Source organism: Lampetra planeri, chromosome 61 (assembly GCF_965212315.1).
Source record: "Lampetra planeri chromosome 61, kcLamPlan1.2.h2, whole genome shotgun sequence".
Classification (NCBI taxonomy): domain Eukaryota; kingdom Metazoa; phylum Chordata; class Hyperoartia; order Petromyzontiformes; family Petromyzontidae; genus Lampetra; species Lampetra planeri.
The window spans coordinates 3,645,269-3,667,730 of record NC_136167.1 but is presented as its reverse complement, the minus strand read 5'-3'; the positions used below and the strand labels follow the sequence as shown (position 1 = coordinate 3,667,730).

The 22,462-nt window shown below is 54.5% G+C and overlaps 2 protein-coding genes across 5 annotated transcripts; both read right to left on the bottom strand.

Moving 5' to 3' along the window:
• Positions 1 to 1,651: 1,651 nt before the first annotated feature.
• On the bottom strand, positions 1,652 to 16,556 carry HSPA5 (heat shock protein family A (Hsp70) member 5). Of its 2 annotated transcripts, none has more exons than XM_078619119.1 (9): positions 16,490 to 16,556; positions 10,533 to 10,602; positions 9,738 to 9,969; positions 8,887 to 9,024; positions 8,626 to 8,738; positions 8,132 to 8,286; positions 7,251 to 7,486; positions 6,210 to 6,447; positions 1,652 to 4,456 (listed from the first exon to the last, which is right to left on the bottom strand). In XM_078619119.1, the coding sequence occupies exons 1-9, from the start codon at positions 16,554 to 16,556 to the stop codon at positions 3,714 to 3,716; spliced, it is 1,992 nt and encodes a 663-aa protein (XP_078475245.1). In that variant the 3' UTR covers positions 1,652 to 3,713. The 2 variants fall into 2 exon arrangements, with proteins under 2 accessions (XP_078475245.1, XP_078475244.1); XM_078619118.1 differs by lacking the exon at positions 16,490 to 16,556 and adding an exon at positions 12,010 to 12,280 and having other exon boundaries at positions 10,533 to 10,685.
• On the bottom strand, positions 16,226 to 21,584 carry NFKBIL1 (NFKB inhibitor like 1). Of its 3 annotated transcripts, none has more exons than XM_078619122.1 (6): positions 21,406 to 21,584; positions 19,333 to 19,371; positions 18,621 to 18,918; positions 17,977 to 18,086; positions 17,423 to 17,606; positions 16,226 to 17,250 (listed from the first exon to the last, which is right to left on the bottom strand). In XM_078619122.1, the coding sequence occupies exons 3-6, from the start codon at positions 18,907 to 18,909 to the stop codon at positions 16,613 to 16,615; spliced, it is 1,221 nt and encodes a 406-aa protein (XP_078475248.1). In that variant the 5' UTR covers positions 18,910 to 18,918; positions 19,333 to 19,371; positions 21,406 to 21,584; the 3' UTR covers positions 16,226 to 16,612. The 3 variants fall into 3 exon arrangements, with proteins under 3 accessions (XP_078475248.1, XP_078475246.1, XP_078475247.1); XM_078619120.1 differs by having other exon boundaries at positions 21,297 to 21,583; XM_078619121.1 differs by lacking the exon at positions 19,333 to 19,371 and having other exon boundaries at positions 21,297 to 21,584.
• Positions 21,585 to 22,462: the final 878 nt, after the last annotated feature.

Sequence of the window (22,462 nt, the reverse complement as noted above, 5' to 3'; positions counted from 1 at the left end):
GAGACCTATAGACTCACACAGATACCGATACTCAGAGAACCATACTCACAGAAAACAATACTTATAAATGCTGATAGACTTACATAGATGCCCATATACTCACGGAAGAGACCCATAGGTCCCATACAGATCTACGTGGAGAGGCATCATCACAGCAGCGATAATTCACCACTCTGCGACTCGAGACGCAGTCATCTGGCTCATCAACCACCTCGATGTGGAACCACTGCTTCTACTCGGCAAAAACAACAGCCACACGAAGAGGATTATTGATGGGCGTGATGTTTCTCTTTCAAATCGAATCGGTGACGTCGCTTCACATCGGGCTGTCTTCGCGAATTTATACTTTGCCCGCTGCAAAATGTATGCGAATATCTCGATCTGTGCGAGTCTATGGGTCTGTATGCGAAGTTAGAGATCCCAGTGCGAGTCTGTTAATCTCTGTGCGAGTGGATGGGTCTCCGTGAGACTATTGAGGCCTTACTATTCGTACGGCTGTTGATAAAAAACGGCTGTGATTTTGCATGGAGGTGTTTGACGAGCCAGATTATCACGTAGGGAGGATTGGAGTGGCGAATTTTCACAGCTGGAATGCCTCCACCACCTCCCATCCGTGTTTGGGGTGCCACGGTGGAACGATGTTCACGACCTCGCCAGGTTTACAATTTTCGTGGGATCAATCCCAACCCGATGCCTGTATATTTGGAGTTGGCATGTTCTTCCCGCAGGCGCATGGATTTTTGTCCGGGGCCTCCAGTTCCCCTCTACATTTCGAAAGATCCGTTTAAATTCTTTGGCTGCTGTACATTTCCACAAGCCACTTCGTTGAGCTATGTGGTAGCCAGGAATATTCGAAAGAGAGCTACATAGCTCAGTGGGCCCTTACCTGGTAAAATAAGTTGTTTTGGCGAGGTTTTACACATCGCACCAAGCACTCATTTGGAGGCCGAGTCAGCCGAGGGGGAGGGGCAGGATCGGTGTAGATCGTCAGTGGCATTGGTGGCCGTGAGCGGAACTCGAACCGTGGCCCACCCAGGATTGTAGTGCAGTGCGCGAACCGCCGTACAACTCCCCACACCCAGCAGCAAACACCACGCACGCACACGGTGGACAAGCCGAGGCAGCGGTTTTTCTGTAAAAACTTTACTTTTGACAATTCCCGGTTTGACAGAACGCACTCGACCGACGGCAGAGGGCGCACACAGATCAGTAGTGGGGGGGGGGGGCGTGCGGACCTCGCAAAAATGAGGCAGTAGAGGAGAAACAAAGGTGGCAGGGCCAGGGGAGAATTCCAAGCAGTAGCGCAGAGCATAAATAACCCCCCCCACCCCCCACCCTTCTCGCCTGGGGGAGCACAGGGGTGATGGCGCCAGGGGAGCCCCGTGGGGCCAGCAGCAGACGCTTGAGCCAGAGCAGAGCAACAAGACTCTGGGGGAAGCGAGCAGGGCGTGGGTGGCACCAGATTTGATTTCCACAGCACCAACCGCGAGAATTGGAGAAATCTCGTGGGGTAACCCAGTGGGGACTGGCCATGGGAAAGCGGCTGGACCCAGACCTCAGGGAGAGGAGAGAGGGGAGTGTGGGGGGCGCCCTGGGAAAATGGATCGAAACGCTCCCCCTTCCGCCAAACAGCAGAGACAGACAATGTGTGTAATTGTTAGTGGTGACAAGCAAAGGTACACCACAGGACTGCGTTTTAATATTCACACATTAAACCGTGTCGCACTGCCTCAAACTTTTTTTTAACAAACGGCACAAAAAAAGCACGTGGGGAAACCAAAAGTAAAATGATTCTAACAAGTCACCCCAACTGACACGTCTTCCATGCCCCCCAAATTATTGATTTAGCGTTCAACCCCAAAAACCCTCTCCTGAACAAATATCCTCGTAAATATAAGACGGCCCATCGCAATGTCTGCAGGCTGGCAACCGTAGTATCCCCAAATTGCCTTGCCCACATCACCAGAACGGTGTTTGCTGGCAACACCGCCGCCAACGCAGTGGCGTGCAGGCGGCCTTGCCAAAAAACACCACACCAGCCTGGGAGGCCAAGTGGCTGGGTGATTACACCACCAAAATGTATGGCTGTGGTTCTTATTCAGTACAGGCAACAGCCCCAAGTGTTCACTCTTCATATATGGCAAGGGTTGCAAGGGAGATGGAGCTGTTACAAATCTGATCGTGTGCACAGAGCAGCTGGCCAGGTGGATTATTACAAATCGTGGGATTGTGAGAGGTGGCGAGAGCTTGGGGAGGGGTCCTTCTTCCAGCAGTCGATGACACCAGGCCAGGTCCGTGGCAGAACAAATGCGTTTGCAGAGGCGACGCTCACAAGGATTCCTCACCAGCCCCGCGTTGTATCGTAGACGAGGCCGTTACACGCAGCACAAGCATGCCAAGGATCGGCACGCACACTGCATAGGAGACACAAGCGCGAGAGCCTTGACCCCCAATGTGAAGCATCACTCCAGACGTTCAACACGGGACCCAGTGGTGCTCGGTGTAGTCTGGGACTGGCTTTGTCGTGGCTGCCTTGAACAATCTTGAGACATCTGACAGTCTGTTCTATAATCGCGTGTTTTAATAAAGCAAATTGGATATATAAACACGATAGAGCGAACACAACTACGGTCACGCGGGTAGGACCACGTGGTTGTTATAGAGTCGCCTCAGCGTAACGTCACTGCACAAGACACCGAGATGCTGCTGGATCCTCTACAAAGCACCCTCGGGCTTTGTTCTGCCAGCATTACGCATCACGTGTTAAACGCAGACCGCTTCACTCTATATTGTTACGTGATTATGGCATAACGCGGTGTGTTCTGCAGGAATGCTACCGCCACGTTATAGAACAGACTGTATACAACGAATTGTATTTGCCGTGACTTTCTTCCCATTTTCTCTATTTTGTACACCCATCGGGTTTTTTGCAGCCTGCCCGTTGTAAATGACCATTTGAAAACAAACTCAGATTCACTCCTCATGCAGTCCAAATAAAGACTTTAGAATCAGGGTTGTTGCAGTGTGGAGCATTAGAATTGCACCCAAGGAGGGCGGGCGCTTGTAAATAAACACCACGGGTCACACGCGGGCCTCATCTCGCGTTTCCGTTTATTCTCCGTTTTGCCGTCGAGTCGAGTCCCCCACTGCATCGAGTCTGAACGGTCGCCGTCGCTGCTGCTCTGCAATAACTTAAACCGAGATAATCCTCTCAATAACGTAACCCCCCACCATATACCCCCCACCCCTCTATCCTGGGCACCTGGAGCACACTGGGAGAGGCCGAGCCGCTTGGTGACCATACGGCGGTGCTGCTGGTGCTGGGCTGGCAAACTCTCAAGTTTGACGAATCTCCGGCTGAACAAGGGAAGGGAAAGAGGTGGGGGGGGGGGGGAGAAGGAGGCAAAGCCAGCACTGGCACCACCGCCGTCTCCTGAGTGGCATGACCCACACCACATGCAGATCTGGGGTCCACCCCGCCACCAAGTGCTAGGGGCCCACCACCAGGCAGGGTTTAAATATCCGATGAACCCAAACCAATGCAGGGGTGTGGGGGGGGGCACAGTCTCTCTCAAGCTCAAAATCATTGAACGACAAAGGCAACAAACACAGCGGAAACTTTACAGAGTCCAGAGAGGTCGTGGTTGGCCGACAGAGGGGTGGCGGCGATTGCCGTGGGTGTCGTTCCAACTCCGCCTCCCGCCATCGCCGCCTCACAGCTCGTCCTTGTCAGCCCCTTCCTCCCCTCCCTCGTCCTCCCCACCGGGGCCGGCCCCCGCTCCGCCGTACAGCTTGCTCACGATGGGCTGCACCACCTCCTCCAGCTCCTTCTTCTGCGCCTTGAAGTCGTCCGTGTCGGCCTCCTGATGGCCCTCGAGCCAGGCAATCTTGTCCTCCACGGCCTTCTCGACGGTCTCGCGGTCCTCGTCCGACAGCTTGCCGCCCAGCTTCTCCTTGTCGCCGATCTGGTTCTTGAGCGAGTAGGCGTAGCTCTCCAGCTCGTTGCGAGCCTCCACGCGCTCCTTCACCCGCTTGTCGTCGTCAGCGAAGCGCTCCGCGTCGGACACCATCCTCTCAATCTCCTCGGGCGTCAGGCGGTTCTGGTCATTGGTGATGGTGATCTTGTTCTTGTTGCCCGTGCCCTTGTCCTCTGCGGACACGCGAAGGATGCCGTTGACGTCGATCTCGAAGGTCACCTCGATCTGGGGGACCCCGCGCGGGGCCGGCGGGATGCCCGTCAGGTCGAACTTGCCCAGCAGGTGGTTGTCCTTGGTCATGGGGCGCTCGCCCTCAAACACCTGGATGGTGACGGTGGGCTGGTTGTCGGCGGCCGTCGAGAAGATCTGCGACTTCTTGGTGGGCACCACGGTGTTGCGAGGGATCAGCTTGGTCATGACGCCACCCACCGTCTCGATGCCCAGGGTCAGGGGGCACACGTCCAGCAGCACCAGGTCGCCTGCAGCACCACACGGCAGAGAGAGTGTGACGATGACGACAATAAAACTAAGAAACATTTTTATCTCACCAGGTAAAGCCCACCGAGCTTCAGAGCTCCTTTTCAAAAGCAACCTGGCTATAACAAATGATAGCAGCAGCCAAATACACCACAAACGAATGTGTATAAATGTGGAGGGAAAGTATCCATGGAGACACTGCAAACTTCAAATATACAGCAGGCGTCAAGGTCGGGATAGAACCCACGACGTCCTGTATACCAGGTGAGGTAGTTAACATATCCTAGCCACCGGCACCCGAGCGTGTGTTTTGATTGGGCAGCACCGTCATATTTAAGAAAAGCGCGATGCCACGTTTGGCACATGGATTGCAATGCTGAGCTTTCCCAAAATTAGCACGCACACCGCATGTACATGTGCACACGCTGGAGTTGTTCACGCACGTAGGCACGAATCTTCAACCCTAACCGTGTGTACACGTAGCCAGCCCCAACCCTGTGCAAGGGCTACCCAACCTACATGTGAAAGAACCAAAAATCTGTACACGTACATTGAGAATAACCAAGACAAGCATGTGTGCATGTGGGGAGCGGTGGCGCAATGGTGAGCGCACTGTACAACAAACCCAGCCACCCAAGTTCAATTCCCACTCAAGGGTAATAACAGTGGCGAATATGAACCGGTCCTGGGCCTCACCTAGGTCGACTAAGCCTCAAATTAGCATCTCGTGTGAAGTGTTAACATCACCACTGGAGAGAGGTGGCCAAGCGTGCTTGCTGGCCGGCCACCCACCCCCTCTCGTGTGCTGTACCAGCCTTCCTTAGGTGCTGCTGACAGCACTTACCCCAACAGTCTGTTAAGGCTAACACGGGCGATCTTGTCTGTGTCCGCGCATTTGTGTCAGTGCCACATGTTCGATTAACTTCTTTGGTACCATACGTAGCCAACCGTGCTCAACGTAAGTTTAGACAACAAAAAATTAACCCGTAAAAACAAAGTTTTTCACTATAAATCCTTTATATGCATGGCATCGGTTTTATTTTATTATTCATTTCTGTTTTTCTTGAGTAAGAGTTTCATTTTTATCACATTGGTATTTAAAATTAAATATGAAAAAAAATTTCCCCTAAAAAGTGGAAAATTTAGGATTTTTTTTTCACGAAAATAAATTGTCACGCACAACGAGTCTGTGTGCAAAATGTCAGCTCGATTGGATCACGGGAAGTGGGTTAAAAAACGACGGAAAGATTTGCACGGTCCTAAGCAAGCAAGCGAACTTAATATAAAGGATTTAAAAACCAACGTCATTCGCCACCAAGTGGCGGTGACGTCACCACGGGACTTGTGCCAGGCTAGGTGCCCACTGGCAGCAGGTCACGGGACAGACCCAGGTGCCATGGGGGTTGACCGAGATGACTGGCAGATGCACCACTTGTGCCCCCTACAAAGATCCCCCGTGTAGCCTGAACAGACCGTAGGGGCAAGTGCTGTTAAGCGAGCACCTATGAAGGCCGGCACGGCACACAAGGGGGTGGGTGGCCAACACCACGCCCGGCCGCCTTCGTCTCCCTAGTGACGTTGTTTACACATCACACCAGGTACCTCATTTGAGACCGAGTCGACCTAGGGGAGGCCCGGGACCAGTTAAAATAATTGTCACTGGTGTTGGCCGTGAGTGGGAATCGAACCCGGGTCGCCAGGTTCATAGCGCAGCGTAGCGCTAACCGCTACAAAGACACAAGCACACACACGTACCGGTGTTGTCCTCCCCGGACAGCACGCCAGCCTGCACGGCGGCGCCGTAGGCCACCGCCTCATCGGGGTTGATGCCGCGCGACGGCTCCTTGCCGTTGAACAGCTCCTTCACCAGCTGCTGGATCTTGGGGATGCGCGTCGAGCCGCCCACCAGCACGATCTCGTCGATGTCCGTCTTCTTCAAGTCCGAGTCCTCCATCACCTTCTGCACCGGCTTCATCGTCGAGCGGAACAGGTCCTGCGGGGCACGGGCACAGCGGTGGCAAGGCCAAGGTTAGGAAGTCGGTACGGTTGAGGGTGCGCGCTCCATACCCCGCGGTTGTCCAGCAAATAGCTTGACAATAAAGCTACTAAAGACTTCCATTTTCATTTTACCAGGCAAGGCCCCATTGAGCTATATAGCTATTTTTCAGAGGCAATTCGGCTATTACACACGATAGCTCAACGAATAGGTTTCTCATTAAATCAGGTGGACATTTTTTAGTGGCCAAATGCAAAAAAACGTTTCTAAAATGGAGGGAAAAACCAGAGGACCAGGAGAAAAGTCCCTACAACCAGTGAGAACATGCAAACTCCAACTATATAGCAGGCGTTAGGGTCGGGATCAAACTCGTGACCTCCTTCCTGTATACAAGGAGAGGTAGTTAACATGTCATAGCCACTGTGGCACCCGACAAAGGACAGATGCCCCTTATAGCCTGAACCGACTGTTGGGGCAAGTGCTGTTAGCAAGCACCTATGAAGGTGCTTGTACCATACACGAGGGACTGGGGTGGCCAGCACCATGCCAGACCACCTTCGTCTCCCAAGTAGCGATGTTTACACTCGTTTGAGGCAGAGCCGACCTAGGGGAGGCCCAGGACCAGTTCAGATAATCGTCACTAGCGTTGGCCGCGAGTGGGAATTTAACCTTTTAGTGCAGCGCGCTAACCGCTACTACCTACATAATTACACAGCACACAGTTAAAGCATATACAGTTACACGTAGCACACAGACACCGTTACAGACACCACCACCGCCGGTGACCCTCCCCTTCTCACCATGTTGAGCTCCTCGAACTTTGCGCGCGTGAGCGTCTCGGAGAAGTCGTCGCCGTCGTAGAAGGACTCGATGTCGATGCGCGCCTGGTGCTGCGTGGAGAGTGTGCGCTTTGCCTTCTCCACCTCGCGGCGGAGCTTCTGCACTGCGCGGTGGTCCTTGCGCACATCCTTGCCAGTCTTCTTCTTGTACAGTTTGATGAAGTGCTCCATCACGCGTTGGTCAAAGTCCTCGCCACCTGCGGGTCGAAGGGTGGGGTGGGAGAGCCGCGGTCAGGTCAGCGTGCTGGCAACACCGCAGTTCGGTTCGTAAAAGGTTACGGAGCCGAACGTTCGAAAAAGTCAGAAATAACGACGTCTCGTGGCGGGTTCGTTCGTTTAAGTGTGGAACGTTCGTATCGAGGACCTGCCTGTAAAGGGCGGTCTCTGGTTTTAGACGGTCTGATGTACAATGTTAATATAACACTGTTAGATCGATTTACAATGCATCTTCTGACACTACTACACTATTTCTTATTTTACCAAGCAAGTCCCACAGAGCTGTGCAGCTCTTTAGAAGAAACCTGGCCACAGATTATCTCAACGAAGTGGCTTATCTCGTATAAATTTATAGCGGCAGCCACACATGCACGACGTCGATTCTAAATGTAGAAGGAATAACCGGAGTAGCCGGAGAAAATTTCACGCGAGGTCGTTAACATCTCCTAGCTACTGACAGCGGCACCCCATTCCCCCACGGCACACCCAGCAATATAAAAAAAGAGGACCACCAGCCGGGAAACTACCAGCATGTGGTGGTGGTTGGGTAAAGCGTGTGGCAGAGGAGAAAGTGGGTGGGTGCGGCAAGGGGAGGGGCACGGGGGGGGGCGTGGCACTCTGCTCACCAAGGTGGGTGTCTCCGTTGGTGGCCACCACCTCGAACACGCCGTGGTCGATGGTGAGCAGCGACACGTCGAAGGTGCCCCCACCCAGGTCGAACACCAGGATGTTCTTCTCGCCCTCCTTCTTGTCCAGCCCGTAGGCGATCGCCGCCGCAGTCCTGCACGCACGGGGATGGACGGGCAGAGCCAGTAGGGCCATCAGCGGGGTGGATGGCGGTGGACGAGTTGGAGTCCAGCGTCTCCTCTACCGCGTTCGATGGTCAGCGCGCTCATTGGGGTTAATTTTAGAATCGGTCACGAGAGGTCGACCGATACCGGCCAAAAACTCGCACCCAGTGTTTTGGCCGGTATCTGTTAACCCCACCACCGTGGCACCCCACTGTATAGTTTCCCACCCCCCCCCCCTCCCGTGCCCCCCCCCCCTCCCCCGTGTGCCCCCCCCCCTCCCGTGTGCCCCCCTGCCCCTACCATGTAGCCCACCCCCGTGTGTTGCGTACGGCTCGTTGATGATGCGCAGCACGTTGAGGCCGGCGATGGTGCCGGCGTCCTTGGTGGCCTGTCGCTGGGCGTCGTTGAAGTAGGCGGGCACGGTCACCACCGCGTGCGTCACCTGCAGACGACAACAAACCCCCGTGAGCAACTTGACGATCGAGATGCAACGCAACGCTCGTGCTCCCCAACCCCCCCCCCCACAGAACGGGAGGTTTGCCCGGTGCGTGCGTGGAGCGTGGTCGCGAGCGTTGTTATGCGCGTCGCACCTTCTTGCCCAGGTAGGCCTCGGCCGTCTCCTTCATCTTGGTGAGCACCATGGCCGAGATCTCCTCCGGGGCGAAGGTCTTGGACTCGCCGGCTATCACCTCAACCTGGATGTGGGGCTTCCCCTTCTTCTCCAGAACCTGCAGGGCGGCAGAGAGAGAGGGGGGTAGGAACCAGAATGAGAATCTTTAGTTATCTTGGGAGAAATCCGACGAGCGATGAAGCTCTTTTCACAGAGGGTACCATAGGCAGAACCACCACCAATCCACACCACCTGTATGGTGTGAAATAAGTTTCAAACAAAGATTCCCCGCATGACCTGAACAGACTGATGGGGCAAGTGCTGTTAGCAAGCAACACCGATGAAGGCTGGCAGAGCACACTAGGGGGTGGGTGGCCAGAACCACGCCCTGCCACCTTTGTCTCCCCCTAGTGGCGATGTATACACACCGCACCAGGTACTCATTCGAGGCAGAGTCGACCTAGGGGAAGCCCAGAAATATTTCAGATAATCGTCATTGGTATTGGCAGCCGTGAGTGGGAATCGAACTCAGGTGCCCCCGGGTTCATAGTGCAGCGCGCTAACCGCGGCACTTACGCTCCACACGAAAATAACTGCCACACATACATGGCAGTGGACTCGCCACTTGAGCCGAAGAGATCCAAGGATCGCTCTCTCAATGACACGTTTATATTTACGTGATCCAACCCAAAAAAAACCCAAAAAGGCCTGACACTACTAAGCGTTAACCTTGTGCAATTGTACGAGGGGTAGCAGGGACTGTGGAAAAACCGGCGACAATGCGAGGGGGGGGGGCAGGAAGCACAGCGAAAACTACCGACACCCACGCACCGTGAAGGGCCAGAACTTGATGTCGTGCTGCACGGTGGGGTCCGTCCACGAGCGCCCAATGAGCCGCTTGGCGTCGAACACGGTGTTCTCGGGGTTGGAGGTCAGCTGGTTCTTGGCGGCATCGCCGATGAGGCGCTCCCCCTCGGCCGTGAAGGCGACGTATGACGGCGTGATGCGGTTCCCCTGGTCGTTGGCGATTATCTCCACGCGGCCGTTCTTGAACACGCCCACACTGCCGGATTTCAAAACCCCGGAGGGAAGAGAGGGTACAGAATGAGGCGTGCGCATGTAGATTCCACGACGCACATCTCACCAGGCGCGCGGTCCATTTGTTCGAGTGCTCCGACGCGTGCGCGAGCGTTCAGAGAAGCCAGATAATGCATGCACATCTTACTTTATCGTAATTTATACGACACCTTAAACGAGGCGTTTAAAGAGAATTAAAGACTGGTACGTGTATGTTGTATGAATGGAATGGTAATGAGATGAAGAAAATAGACAGGAAGCAATGGGGGGGGCAAGCAAATCTGTGATGATTAAATTGACAGTAAATTAATGGATTGAATGGATGGGAAATTAGTAAAAGCCATGAGAATATTCACGATCGTGCACGTTTGCAGCAAGCGCTCACACGGCTGGCTCTGCACTTCAGTGCGCTGCACAGTGCACGTGTGTGCAGGAGTGTATCAGTGACCGCGGGTGCGACTCAATACGAGTGTGTGGCGAGGGAACACACACACGTGTTTGAGAGCAAGCGTGTGTGTGTACACGTGTACGAGTGCGCTGGCACCTCACCACGAGTAGGTGGTGCCCAGGTCGATGCCGATCACCGTGCCCATGTTCTCCTTCTCCTTGTCGTCCTCGGCTGCGCAGCACAGCGCCACGCGGCACAGCGCCACGCAGCACAGCGCCACCACCACCAGCGCCACCCTCCCAGGCGCCATCGCTCTGCGGGCACAAACGAGGGCCTCGTTAGCGCTCTGCACGTACGCTAAACGTCTTTCACACCGTACGTAGCCAACCGTGAGCACACGAGCAGTAGAAGCCACGGTCCTTGGCGATGCGGTGTACTGGATGTGGTGTGCCGGGTGAGGAAACTTTCTTCTACAGGGCGAGATGTCATCCCTTGCCTGGTATGCGGTGGTCGGAGGTTTGAACGCGACCCTGATGCCTGCTACATGGTCGCTCGTCTCTCCCCAGGCCCTACGGCTTTCCCCCTCCACATTAAAATCAACATCACGCGTTTAAGAATATTTGGCTGCTAGAAATTTCCACGCAACCCACTTCGTTGAGCTATCATGCGATGGCCAGGTCGCTTGTGAAAGAGCTACACAGCAGCTGAGTGGAGCTTACCTGGTAAAACAGAGGCCTGGCGACAGTCACACACCTGGGCTCCACAGCGCACTCCAAGTTGTAATGGGGGCGCCAGGTATATGCATGTACAGTATACTGAACTTCTTGTGCTCCGTACGTAGTCAACCGTGCTAATCGGAGGTGCGGGGGGGGGCAGTTACCCGTGTGGGGGGGGGGGGAGTTAGCGTAACCCGGGGGGGGGGGGGGGCGTAACTCGGGAGGGGGGGGGGGAGCGTGACCCAAGAATCAACGTCCGTTACGTAGTCACTTACAGTTCGCCGTTTCGGGGGGGTGGCGATGCCAATGAACCAGACCTCACCGCGCCGGTCACTGCGTAAGCTTTGGCGAAGGCGGCGAACAGACGCCAGCAGTGGAGTACTGCACAACTTATCCGCGCCACTGCTACCTCGTGGTTACTGTACGCTTACCAACGCGACACCGCAGCCTGTAGCAACTGTTACGCACACACGGTGATCGCCCATCCAAGCTATAGCCAGGCACAACACCTGCTTAGCTTAAAAAACCGCAAGACGCGAATCGACTCCCGACATCTTTGCGCGAATTGAATTGTCGATTCGCGCAACACCGCTACGAACAGGGAGACGGGCGTGTAAAGCGGGGAATCGATTCGTTGTTGTTAGCGAATCGATTCGCAGTAGTCAGCGTCCATTTGACGTCTCCGTCAGCTCCCGCGTGGCCCAGTCGAGGGCCGCTCGTTACGTCGCCCGACGTTTGACGCGCAAGAGACGCCCACCGAACTTATCCTGCCAACTGGAGTGGTGGATTAACAACCCGCCGGATACAGTATTTAGAGAGACGCGGTTATCGGCTTGGCGGCGTGAAGAAGGCGCGGGTACTTCACCCAGCAGTGGATAGAACACGGCTGACGCGGACGAACCACCACCGTCACGACACTCACCTCAGTTGGGTTATGGCGACACTGCTCCTGGGCTGTACCGTAGACGTGGCCTCGTCTTCACCCGGCTCGACCCGCGCCCCAACGGATTTAGACCGCCTTCGTCAAATGGAGACCTACACACAAGTACCCACCGGTCGGTTATCACCGAGAACCCTAATTAGCAATGATCACTTAACGCTCACGGGACCACGAAGGCTCCTCCACCACCACGCGCAAGATTCAACCCTCAACGTTGCTCTGCAGATGACTGACGGGCACCTCCTCCCGTTGCCGCCCGCTTTATATACTTCCAGGCGGAGGCGCGTGGACGCCTCCCATTGGCCCGCGACGGTCGAGTCGCCGCTGTGGACGCGCCCAATTGGTCGAGGGGCGCCAAAGCTCGTGGACGCCTCCCATTGGCTCAAGCGGCGAGGCGAGCCAAGGGGCGTGGGGGGCCGTCCGGCGTTGCCCTCGCGGACGCCGCTGATTGGTCCAGCGCACGACGGTCGATTCGATTCGTCGTTATGTTCTTCGGCGATTCGGAATCTTGATTTAGACTGCAGGAGGAGTAGAAATCCGATGAGCTGTGAAGCTCTTTGCTTCCCGCACAGATGTTCAGTGGGGGCAAGGTGGGGGAGGGGGGTCTCAGAAAGTTACAACAACAAGGAGTGCAAAGACAACCGATAGGAAGGGTAATGGAGTCACTAGAATGTATAAATACATGGGCATTGGCTGTCCCATTTGTCGACACTAAAATGAACGCACGGCAAGGCAGCGACACAAAACAGCAGCAGTCCCAGACCCACACAAGACAACACACGGGAGGGCCTTCAATCACACCGCGCATTCACATTGAACTATCGATACGGACACGGCAAAGGATCAAAGATTTGCAAATGTGGTTTGCCGTATCCGGCAGCACTAATCTTCCGCTGCAGGATATAAATGTACACATCTATTTTTAGCACGAATTAACGCATAAGAATTGCCCCCCCCTGTTGTTATTTAACATTGGCAGCGCACGTAAATGTACCCCCTCGAACCCGATGGATAATAACAATCTTCACGCATTGGCGCCTCGTCCATTGGCGATTCGATGCAACGCTCGGTTTTGTACTGGGGTCCGATCGGCGCGGGGGAGCGGTGGCGCAGCGGTTAGCGCGCTGCGCTACGAACCCGATCGAGTCATCAACACCGGTGACGATCGTTTGAACCGGTTCTGTGCCCCCCTACCCCTAGGTCGACTCAGCCTCAAATGATAACCGGATGCGTTGTGCAGTTAACGTCGCCACTCGGCAGGGCGAAGGCGGCCAGGCGTGGTGGTTGTGCCGTGCCGGAACCTCGCTAACAGCACTTGCCCCGACAGTCTGTTGAGGCTACACGGGTGGATCGTTGTCTTTGTAAGAATCGGTATCGGCCACAAAACACGGAGTCGACTCACACGGATTCATGCAAATGTTGGAATCCGAGGAAGTTTCCAGGTGACGTCACGCGCGATGACGTCACGCGCGTTGCCGGCGGGTTTCACCATCGGTCACCGGAGCAACCGAACCCCCAAAGTGCAGCTTGAACAGACCACGTGGCCAGGAGATGTTAACTACCTCGCCTGGTGTGCAGGAGGTCGTGAGTTCGATCCCAACTCTGACGCCTGCTGTATTTTTGGAGTTTGCGTGTCTCTCTCATCATCATCACGGTGGCTAAGAGATGTTAACTACCTCGCCTGGTGTGCAGGTCGTGAGTTCGATCCCAACCCTGCTGCTGTATATTTGGAGTTTGCGTGTCTCTCTCATCATCATCACGGTGGCTAGGAGATGTTAACTACCTCGCCTGGTGTGCAGGAGGTCGTGAGTTCGATCCCAACCCTGACGCCTGCTGCTGTGTATTTGGAGTTTGCGTATCTCTCTCTCTCCCAGTGGATGTTCCATCATCACCACCTCCGGGTTTTCCCTCCCTATTTAGAATCAATGCGAGTATTGACGGCTGTAAATGTTCCACATGATGACGAGCCCCTTTGTTGAGCTGTCATTTGTGGGCAGGTCGCTTCTGAAAGAGAGCTACGTAAGCTCAGCGCGCCTTGCTTGGTTAAAATAAAAAAAACTAGTTCAGTTCGGTCAAATAAATAGTGTAGTTTTAGTTGAGCGAGTAGCACGGCACGGAGATTCCCTGGACACGAACATCACAGACATCGCCAGAGTGAACACAGTAGCAGCAACGGCGGCTAAAGGGCCGTCCATAAATGACGTCACGCACCTAGGGGGGGGTCAGACATTTGTGACGATGTGACGATGTGACGAGGGGGGGGGGTGAGAAATGTGACGTCACATCAAAATGCGCAATTTTAAATATAGACAACACGTTCTACTTAAGTAAATAGACTTTTTAATAAATGTTTTCTCCTAATACGCACTACATTGACAATAGTTTAAAGCGATTTGAAGCGTGTTTTATTTTGGTGGGGGGGGGGCAGAGCTTTGTGACGTCATATATGGGGGAGGGTCTGACTTTTTGTGACGATGGGGGGGGGGGGGTCAAAAATCCTCCAAAATCGCGTGACGTCATTTATGGACGACCCCTAAAACAGCGAGCCCACTTTCTCCACATGCAGCAATGCCAAATCCACTGCTGGATGAGGGCCTCCAGCAGTGGATTGACATACTTCACCACGCCAGTCACGGGGGTTTGTTGGCTCGGTGAAGGCGGAGGATGCATCGGGCAGGAAGGGGAGCCATAGAAGTGCAGTACAGGAATTGATTTGACTTCACGGGCGTCTGCTGCTCACAAATGTTTAGCACAACTCCGAAACAGCCTATAGCACCTGTTATGCAAAGGTAGCCACAGGATGCCCTGTAGCCCAGCACTCACCGAATCACTGCTCTCGCTCGCTCACTGGCGCTCAGTCGCCCCGTATCACTCCTCTCGCTATGACTGAACTATTGCGACTCGAATTCTAAATGTTGTAGTAGATTTACTCTCCAACACACAACCGGGGTGTGCTGAACCAGTAGCTAATTGGCACGTTTTGTTGACACAACCTTCATAATTGGCTGTCGGGTGGTGGCGCGGTTAACGACACGTTCATATTGATGCCATCCAACCCAACAAACCTCGATTATAAAGCTCACTGATGTCAAGATTTGTATAAACGTGCCGGTTCATGTTTATGCAATTTGTACTCGTATACTTGATTTATTTTCATTCATATTTAGTGACTTGATTTCCCCTCCTTTACTTTGCACTGCTATTGTTGTTGTCTTCGTGTATGTTGTTTGTGGATGTAATGTTGCGACCCCCGTACCCCGACTGGACATATGTGAACCAAGAGCTTGACAACTCATCGGATTCCTCCAGTATCAGTATTCTGGTTCTGATTGGCGCTGGTTGAGTTTTCACGTTCACTCCACCCTGCCGTGTCCTGGGACTGCCACCACTGCTCACGGTCTTGGGCTGTGGCCTCGGTGTGTCTCCATGTAACTCTATGCAACTCTATGCGCCTCTACGTAACAAAGGTTGACTTAAAGCTTTCGTGGAATTCATACTCTTTGGGTCTTTCGGTAAAGTCACGTAGATAGAAAAATACTAAAAAATTACGTTTCGATCGCAACACAAGCAATCGTCTTCAGGTGAAAAATTACAGCAGGCGGAATGATTATTTCTTCCTGCCTCAGCACTCCGCCTGCTGTAATTTTTCACCTGAAGACGATTGCTTGTGTTACGATCGAAACGTCGTGAATTTATTTGATTTGATTATTTTTCTATCTACGTGACTTTACCGAAAGACCAAAAGAGTAGTAACACAGGATATCTATGCAACTCTATAAGTCTCTACGTAATTCTATGTAACTCTATGCATCTCTATGTAACTCTATGGATGTCTATGTAACTCTATGCATCCCTACGTAACTCTATGGATGTCTATGTAACTAAGGATATCTATGCAACTCTATGGATGTCTATGCAACTAAGGATATCTATGCAACTCTATGCGTCTCTATGTAACTAAGGATATCAATGTAAGTCTATGCGTCTCTACGTAACTCTATGGATGTCGATGCAACTCAGGATGTCTATGTAACTCTATGCATCTCTATGTAACTTTATGTGTCTCTTTGTAACTCTGGATCTGGTGTAGATGTTCTATTCGGGGGGGGGTCCACGTTTCGCAAGCATGAAAGGAGGGCATGACCGTGGCCGAGAAGACCCGAAGCTTCGACCAGCCTCACACACACAGACACGTGTGTACACATCAGGATAATCTTTGTATTAAAAATGGTTGGATTTTCAACATTTGAAGGGTATGTTTGTACATTTTTCAGACTTTCAGATAATTTACATTTAGTAATATTGTGACGTGTATTCGTGCAGAGGAGTGGCGTGACCCGATGCACACATTCACACAAAGACCATTGGGGCAAGTGAACAAGTAGTACCTATGAAGGCCAGTACAGCACCTGAGGGGGTGGGCGGCCAGCACCACGCCCGGCGCGCTAAACCGCTGCACCACAGCTCGCCATCATCACCTTCATCATCATCATCACCACCACCACCAACTTCATCATCACCACTACCATCACCACCACCATCACCTCCACCGTCACCACCATCTTCCTCATCACCACCACCGCGATCACGTGGCGCTGGCCCCCATAAGCCTGTTGAGTGCCTGCGACAACTCCTTGACGGTGCGCAGGACGCCCTCCCGCTCGGCCACGTGCAGCCTTGCGCCAAACCGCTGCTCGAACTTGTCCGGGTGCCACAACACGAGCTGGCGGCGTAGGTGGCGCCTGTAGGGGGCGCCTCCCTCCTCCGTCCGGTCCACGCCGTGCGCCAGCACCGCCGCCATCTCCTCGGCGGTGCCGTGCGGCGCCGGCCACAGGATGTCATCGTACCGCAGCTCCCCCTGCCGCTGCGCCCCACCTCCGGCAGAATCGGCAGCGGACTCGGCCGACCGCGCCAGCTTGTCCGCCGCGGCCAGGAGCCGGCGCTCGTACGACTCCTTGGCGGCGGCAGCGGCGTCGGCCGCGGCGGAGGAGGCCGCGGCCGCGCGGCGCTGACGCTCCGAGTGCTCCGTGGCGAGCGTCGCTCGCAGCTCCTGCCGCCAGCGTTCCTCGCGCCGCTCGCGCTCCTCGCGGAGCCGCTGGCGCCGGAGCTCGGCGGCACTGGGGCCCGGGCGGCTGCGCTCGCGCTGCTCCCGGGCCAGGCGCTGAACCCAGCCCTCGAAGGTCTCGGGCTCGGAGCCGTTGCCGTCCGCCGCCTCGAAGTCGTCTGGGTCGGAGCGAAAGTGAAGAGAAGCATGGAGGAGGTGCGTGTGACCCACAGACTCATCACACGGAAAGACCGACAGACTTGCACAGAGACTCGCAGACTCATCACTCGGTGACCCACAGACTCGCACAGAGAGACCCACGGACGGGTGGTGAGGGAGTGGGCGTCTCACCCTCGTAGCGCCCCCAGGCAGTGTTGTACTCGTCCTCACACTCGTCCTGCACGCGGCGCAGCCACGCGGAGTCCTCCCCACGGCTTCCCCACGGCCCCTCCTCCTCGGAGCCCCAACCCCCACGCTCGCCCAGCATGGCCCCCACCAGCGACACCGCCTCCTCCTGCTGTTCCGCAAGCCCGCCCTGGTGGTGGAGGTGGGAGGTAATGGGACACGCGGAGAGAAGCGGGGGTGGGGGCGGAGGAGGAGGATGAGGAGAAAGAGGAGGAAGAGGGGGAGGAGGTGAGAGACATGGGGAGGAAGGGGAGGGGGAAGAGGAGGACGGGGGAGGAGGTTGGAGACACAGCAAGAAGGGGGAGGAAGAGGAGTAGGAGATGGGAGACACAGGGAGTAGGAGGAGGGGGGAGCAGGTGATAGACATGGGGAGGAGGAGAAGTAGAAAAGTGATGAGTGAGACACAGCAGGGAGGAAGCAATGGGGAGTTGGGTTGGGGGAGGAGGGGATCGGGAATGGAAGGGAGTGGGGAGTGGGGTGAGGAGGGGGGGGGGGCACACCTGGTGAGGCAGGCGAGCCAGGAGGTGTGCTGCGGTGATGCCGTCCAGGTTGCGCACCTGGAGGCAGTCCGGGCAGTACTTGCGCAGCAGGGCGATCACGCGGAGGCAGCCTGCGGCACGACAAACAAAGATCCACCATGTAGCCTCAACACAGGGCAAGTGCTGTTGGTGAGTCGCACCTGTGAAGGCCGATAACGGCATGCGAGGGGGTGGGTGGCCAACACCACGCCCGGCCGCCTTAGCCTCTCCAAGTGGCGATGTTTACGCACTGCACCGGGTACTCATTTGAGGCTGAGTCGACCTAGGGGAGGCCCAAGACCCCTTTCAAATAATCGTCACTGGGGTTGGTGGTGGCCGTGAGCGGGAATCGAACTCGGGATCCTGCCGCATTTGTAGCGCAGTGCTGCATTAAACACGACAGCGACCCACTCCTACAGCTACTGGTGAATACGCACGCACAGGCAGAGCTGCCATGGGCATGGCCACGTGTCCCCCCGTGTCCCCCATGCATCCCCACCCACGTCCCCGTTGTGTTCCGTGTCTCCCCCATATCTTTCCCCGTGTGTCTCAACCCTGATCTACATGACGTCTCCCCACGTGTCTCCCTGGTGTCTCTCCCCGAGCGCCCCCGCGTGTCCCCGCACCCTTGTCCGCGGGCCGTCCCAGCGCCCTGTGCACCACTGCGTGCGCCGCCGTCTCCCCGCCGCGACCCCTGGCCGCCGCCCCATCCACGCCGCGGCGCAGCAGAAGCCGCACCACGGACGCGTGGCCCCGGCGGCTCGCCGAGATCAGGGCCGCCCCCGCCGCCGAGTTCCCCCCGGCCCCCGCCCCGCAGATCTCCGGGTGGCGGCGCAGCAGCGACCGGAGGCGGCGGCACGAGCCGCGGCGCGCCCAGCGGCGCAGACGGCGCAACAGCCGGCGGGAAACTCCCATCGAGACGGCCTGCACAAGGGGCAGCGGGGGGGAGTCACGGGGAGATAAGGGGAGACACGATCAAACGCGGAGAGAACGAGCAGACACGGGGGATGCGGAGAGACACGAGGAGACGCAGGGAGACGCGCGGGAGGACACGGGGAGACACGGAGAGACGCAGGGACACGGGGAGAGCGCGGGGAGACATTGTAAGACGCGGTGACACAAGCACGGTAAGTTACAGGGCATGGGGAGACACGGGGGCAACGAGAGATGCAGGGACAGGCACGGCGAATTACAGAGCCATGGGGACAGGGGTGCAGGAGATGGAGCCACGGGGATAGACACGGGGACAATAAAAACAGAGACATGGGGACAATAAAAACAGAGACATGGAGATAGAGTCCAGGGAACAGCAGCGACACTGGGGAGAGGCAAACTCACTGGGATAGAGCGATGAGGAGACGTTGCGACACTGAGACACTGCGGAGAAGACAGCAGGGTTAGAACTGGTCATGTAACTGCTGTTCATGAGACACGGGGGCACAACCATCATTCCACATTCGTGATATACACATGGAATCATTAGAAAAATGAATACGCACGGTATGCACGATTCACACAAACGGTATTTACTATGAGCCAAGAATGTCTGTGTGTCCTGCGCGTGACGTCACTCCACGTCGACCAGCCCCCCTCATTAATAATCATGAACAGGTGACGTCCTCCACATGGACCCCCCCTCATTAATAATAATTAGCGGGTGACGTCACTCCACATGGGGGCCGAGGCGCCTCCTTCCCCCTCCTCAGCGTCAACTTACAACCCTCACTACAAAGGCAGAACCCTCACGTCACGCCATCTCCGTGATGCTATTGAGACATAGAAGTAAAAAGGACGTCGAGATGAACAAGGGATTACAGTCATACCTCGGTATACAACCGCTTTGGAATACGTCGAATTTGGTATACGTCGTGTTTTGACGAGAAAAAAATGTCTTGGGATACGACGTCTTGCTTGGGATACGACGTCTTGCTTGGGATACGACGCGCTTGCTAGAACGTGTATGGGTCGGGATGAGTCACCGCGTACCCGCGTAGACGCCGTTCACGACTGAAACAAAGCGCCGCTCCTCAGTCTGGCTGTAGATCTGGTTCAGTGCACAACCCTTGCGATAACTCTGAATTTTCACGTGTTTTTTTGTCATTTTAACGTTAATTTTTTGCGAATTCAGGCGAGGAGGAGATAGAGGAAGCTCCTACTTCACTTATTAAAGAAATGTGTGCAAAATGGATGGAAGTGCAAAGTTTTGCAGAAAATACCACCCCAATAAAGCTCTAACAAGCCGTAACAGTATTGTGTGGAATGACCAGACAATGTCACACTTCAGGAACATTCTTAGAAGGCAAAAACAAACTTCAATGGACAGGTTTTTAGTAAAACTCAAACCTGGTGAGCCTCAACCAGGTCCAAGTCAAGAAAAAAGACAGAAAAGAGAAAGAGAAAAAACCACAGAATTTCAGCTTCCTGAAGTTTTAATGGAAGGGGACTCTCCTTCCAAAAAATAACATCTCCTCCTCCTCCCCTTCCTCACCACCATCTTCGTAGGCGATCAACTCCTCTCAGCAAGGTGAAGCGACGTTACATTTTATTGTAATTTAAATTAATTTTAATTTATTTATGCATTTATTTTAATTTATCTATGCATTTTTGTAATAAGTAGTGTCTAAATTATTTTATACAACCCCATTAATGTATAATATGCCATATAAAATATAATTTCTTATACTCTGGAACGGATTATTTCCTTTCCATTTATTTCTTATGGGAAAGATTCGTTGGGTCTACGTCATTTTCGGAAAAAGTCCTACCTTCTGGAACGAATTAACGTCGCATACCGAGGTACCACTGTAAAACCTTTACATCAAATAAGTCTATGTCCCCGCGGCCTTACAAATTGCACACGCATTGATGCAATAAATATCACGTCGCCAGCTGCTTTTCGCTTGCAAGTTTCGTCGCCAAATCGTACGAGACGGACCATACCAACAACACCGTGGATCTCTGTGTGTGAATCTCGTCACGTGTCTCTCTCTGAGGAGCGGTAGCGTAGCGGTTAGCGCGCTGCGCTACGAACCCGGCTATGAACCGTGTTCTCCACCAACACCTGCGACGATTATCTGAACCGGTCCTGGGCCTCCCCTAGGTCGACTCAGCCTCAAATGAGTAGTACCTGGTGCGGTGTGTACAAACATCGCCACTAGGAAGACAAAGGCGACCGGGCGTGGTGCTGGCTATCCACCCCCTCGTGTGCCGCCGTCCCGGCCTTAGGTGCTGCTACTCGCCAACAGTCTGTTGTATTTGGTCACTGTACCTCCCCCAATCGTTCACCAACAACCCGTACTGACCGGAGTGGTGAAGTATGGCCAAACAACCCCTCTCTCCCCACGGCGTGGGGGGGGGAAGAGGCCGCCGTCCAGCAGTGGATAGAGCAGCGCCCCGGGAGCTCCCACTCACCCCCAGCGACGTGGACCACTTCCGGGTCGGATCGTCCCATTAAGTTAGCAGGCGGTGGGGGTTTAACGCGTTGGACGAATCCATTCATCGCATGATGTTACTGGTAGGAACCTCCTGGTTTCACCAGCCCACAGGTGATTATTGTGTCCGTCCGTCCGTCATGCAGATGGGGCTGGGTGGGGAGGGTGGGGAGGAGAGGGGCTGGGTGGGGAGGGTGGAGAGGGGCTGGGTGGGGAGGGGCTGGGTGGGGGGAGGGGTGGGGCTGGGTGGGGGGGAGGGGTGGAGCTGGGTGGGGAGGGGCTGGTCACCCCGTGGTGCCCTTATAAAACTCAACGTTTAACCTACTCACGCCGGCTTGTGCCAGCCCTCACAGTCGGCCATATTTGCGGAATCACCACGCCGCCGTTGACCCTGGCCATTGACCGAGAAATCCAACGTTCCTACCAGCTCCCTCCGCAGGAATGTGTTCTAAAAGAGATTTTTTGGGGGGGGCTGAATCGCGTAAATGTGTCGTTCATCTCGCAACAGATAATTATTTCAGGTTTATTACGTAAACAAAACGTGCCGATTACTTCATATTTCAGCAGTGAACCCACATTTACAACACACGGAGTGTTTCGCCGGTAATTAAAACAGCAGCCAGCATCGTCAGGCGACAGCCAGAACTGTGGAGAATCCTGCTGTTTCGGCCTTAAATTGAGGTCTCACTAATTGGCTGTATCGGATGGTGGCGGGTTTAACGACACATTTATATTTATGCGATCTAACCCAACCAAAACATCCATAACACAGGTTTTTTGGGTTAGATCGTGTAAATATAAATGTGTCGTTAAACCCGCCACCACCCAACACAGCCAATTAGTAAGGTTTGTCACGTAAGCAGAACGTGGCCAATTCGTCACTAGTACAGCACTAGTGTATAGCGTAGTGTATAGTAGTGTAGTGTATAGCATAGTGTACAGTAGTGTAGTGTATAGTAGTGTAGTGTATAGTGTAGTGTATAGTGTCGTGTATAGTGTAGTATACTAGTACAGCACACCGGTGTGTTGGAGAGCAA

Excerpts from the sequence above, each read along its gene's own strand:
- HSPA5 (XM_078619118.1), bottom strand. The coding sequence starts at position 10,681 with ATGGCGCCTGGGAGGGTGGCGCTGGTGGTGGTGGCGCTGTGCTGCGTG. Across the intron at positions 9,025-9,737 it reads TCAAGTTCTGGCCCTTCACG|GTTCTGGAGAAGAAGGGGAA; the intron begins GTGCGTGGGTGT and ends GCCGCCCTGCAG. Across the intron at positions 8,739-8,886 it reads AGGCCTACCTGGGCAAGAAG|GTGACGCACGCGGTGGTGAC; the intron begins GTGCGACGCGCA and ends TGTCGTCTGCAG.
- NFKBIL1 (XM_078619121.1), bottom strand. The coding sequence starts at position 18,909 with ATGGGAGTTTCCCGCCGGCTGTTGCGCCGTCTGCGCCGCTGGGCGCGC. Across the intron at positions 18,087-18,620 it reads GGGACGGCCCGCGGACAAGG|GCTGCCTCCGCGTGATCGCC; the intron begins GTGCGGGGACAC and ends GTCGTGCCGCAG. Across the intron at positions 17,607-17,976 it reads TGGCTCGCCTGCCTCACCAG|GGCGGGCTTGCGGAACAGCA; the intron begins GTGTGCCCCCCC and ends CTCCACCACCAG.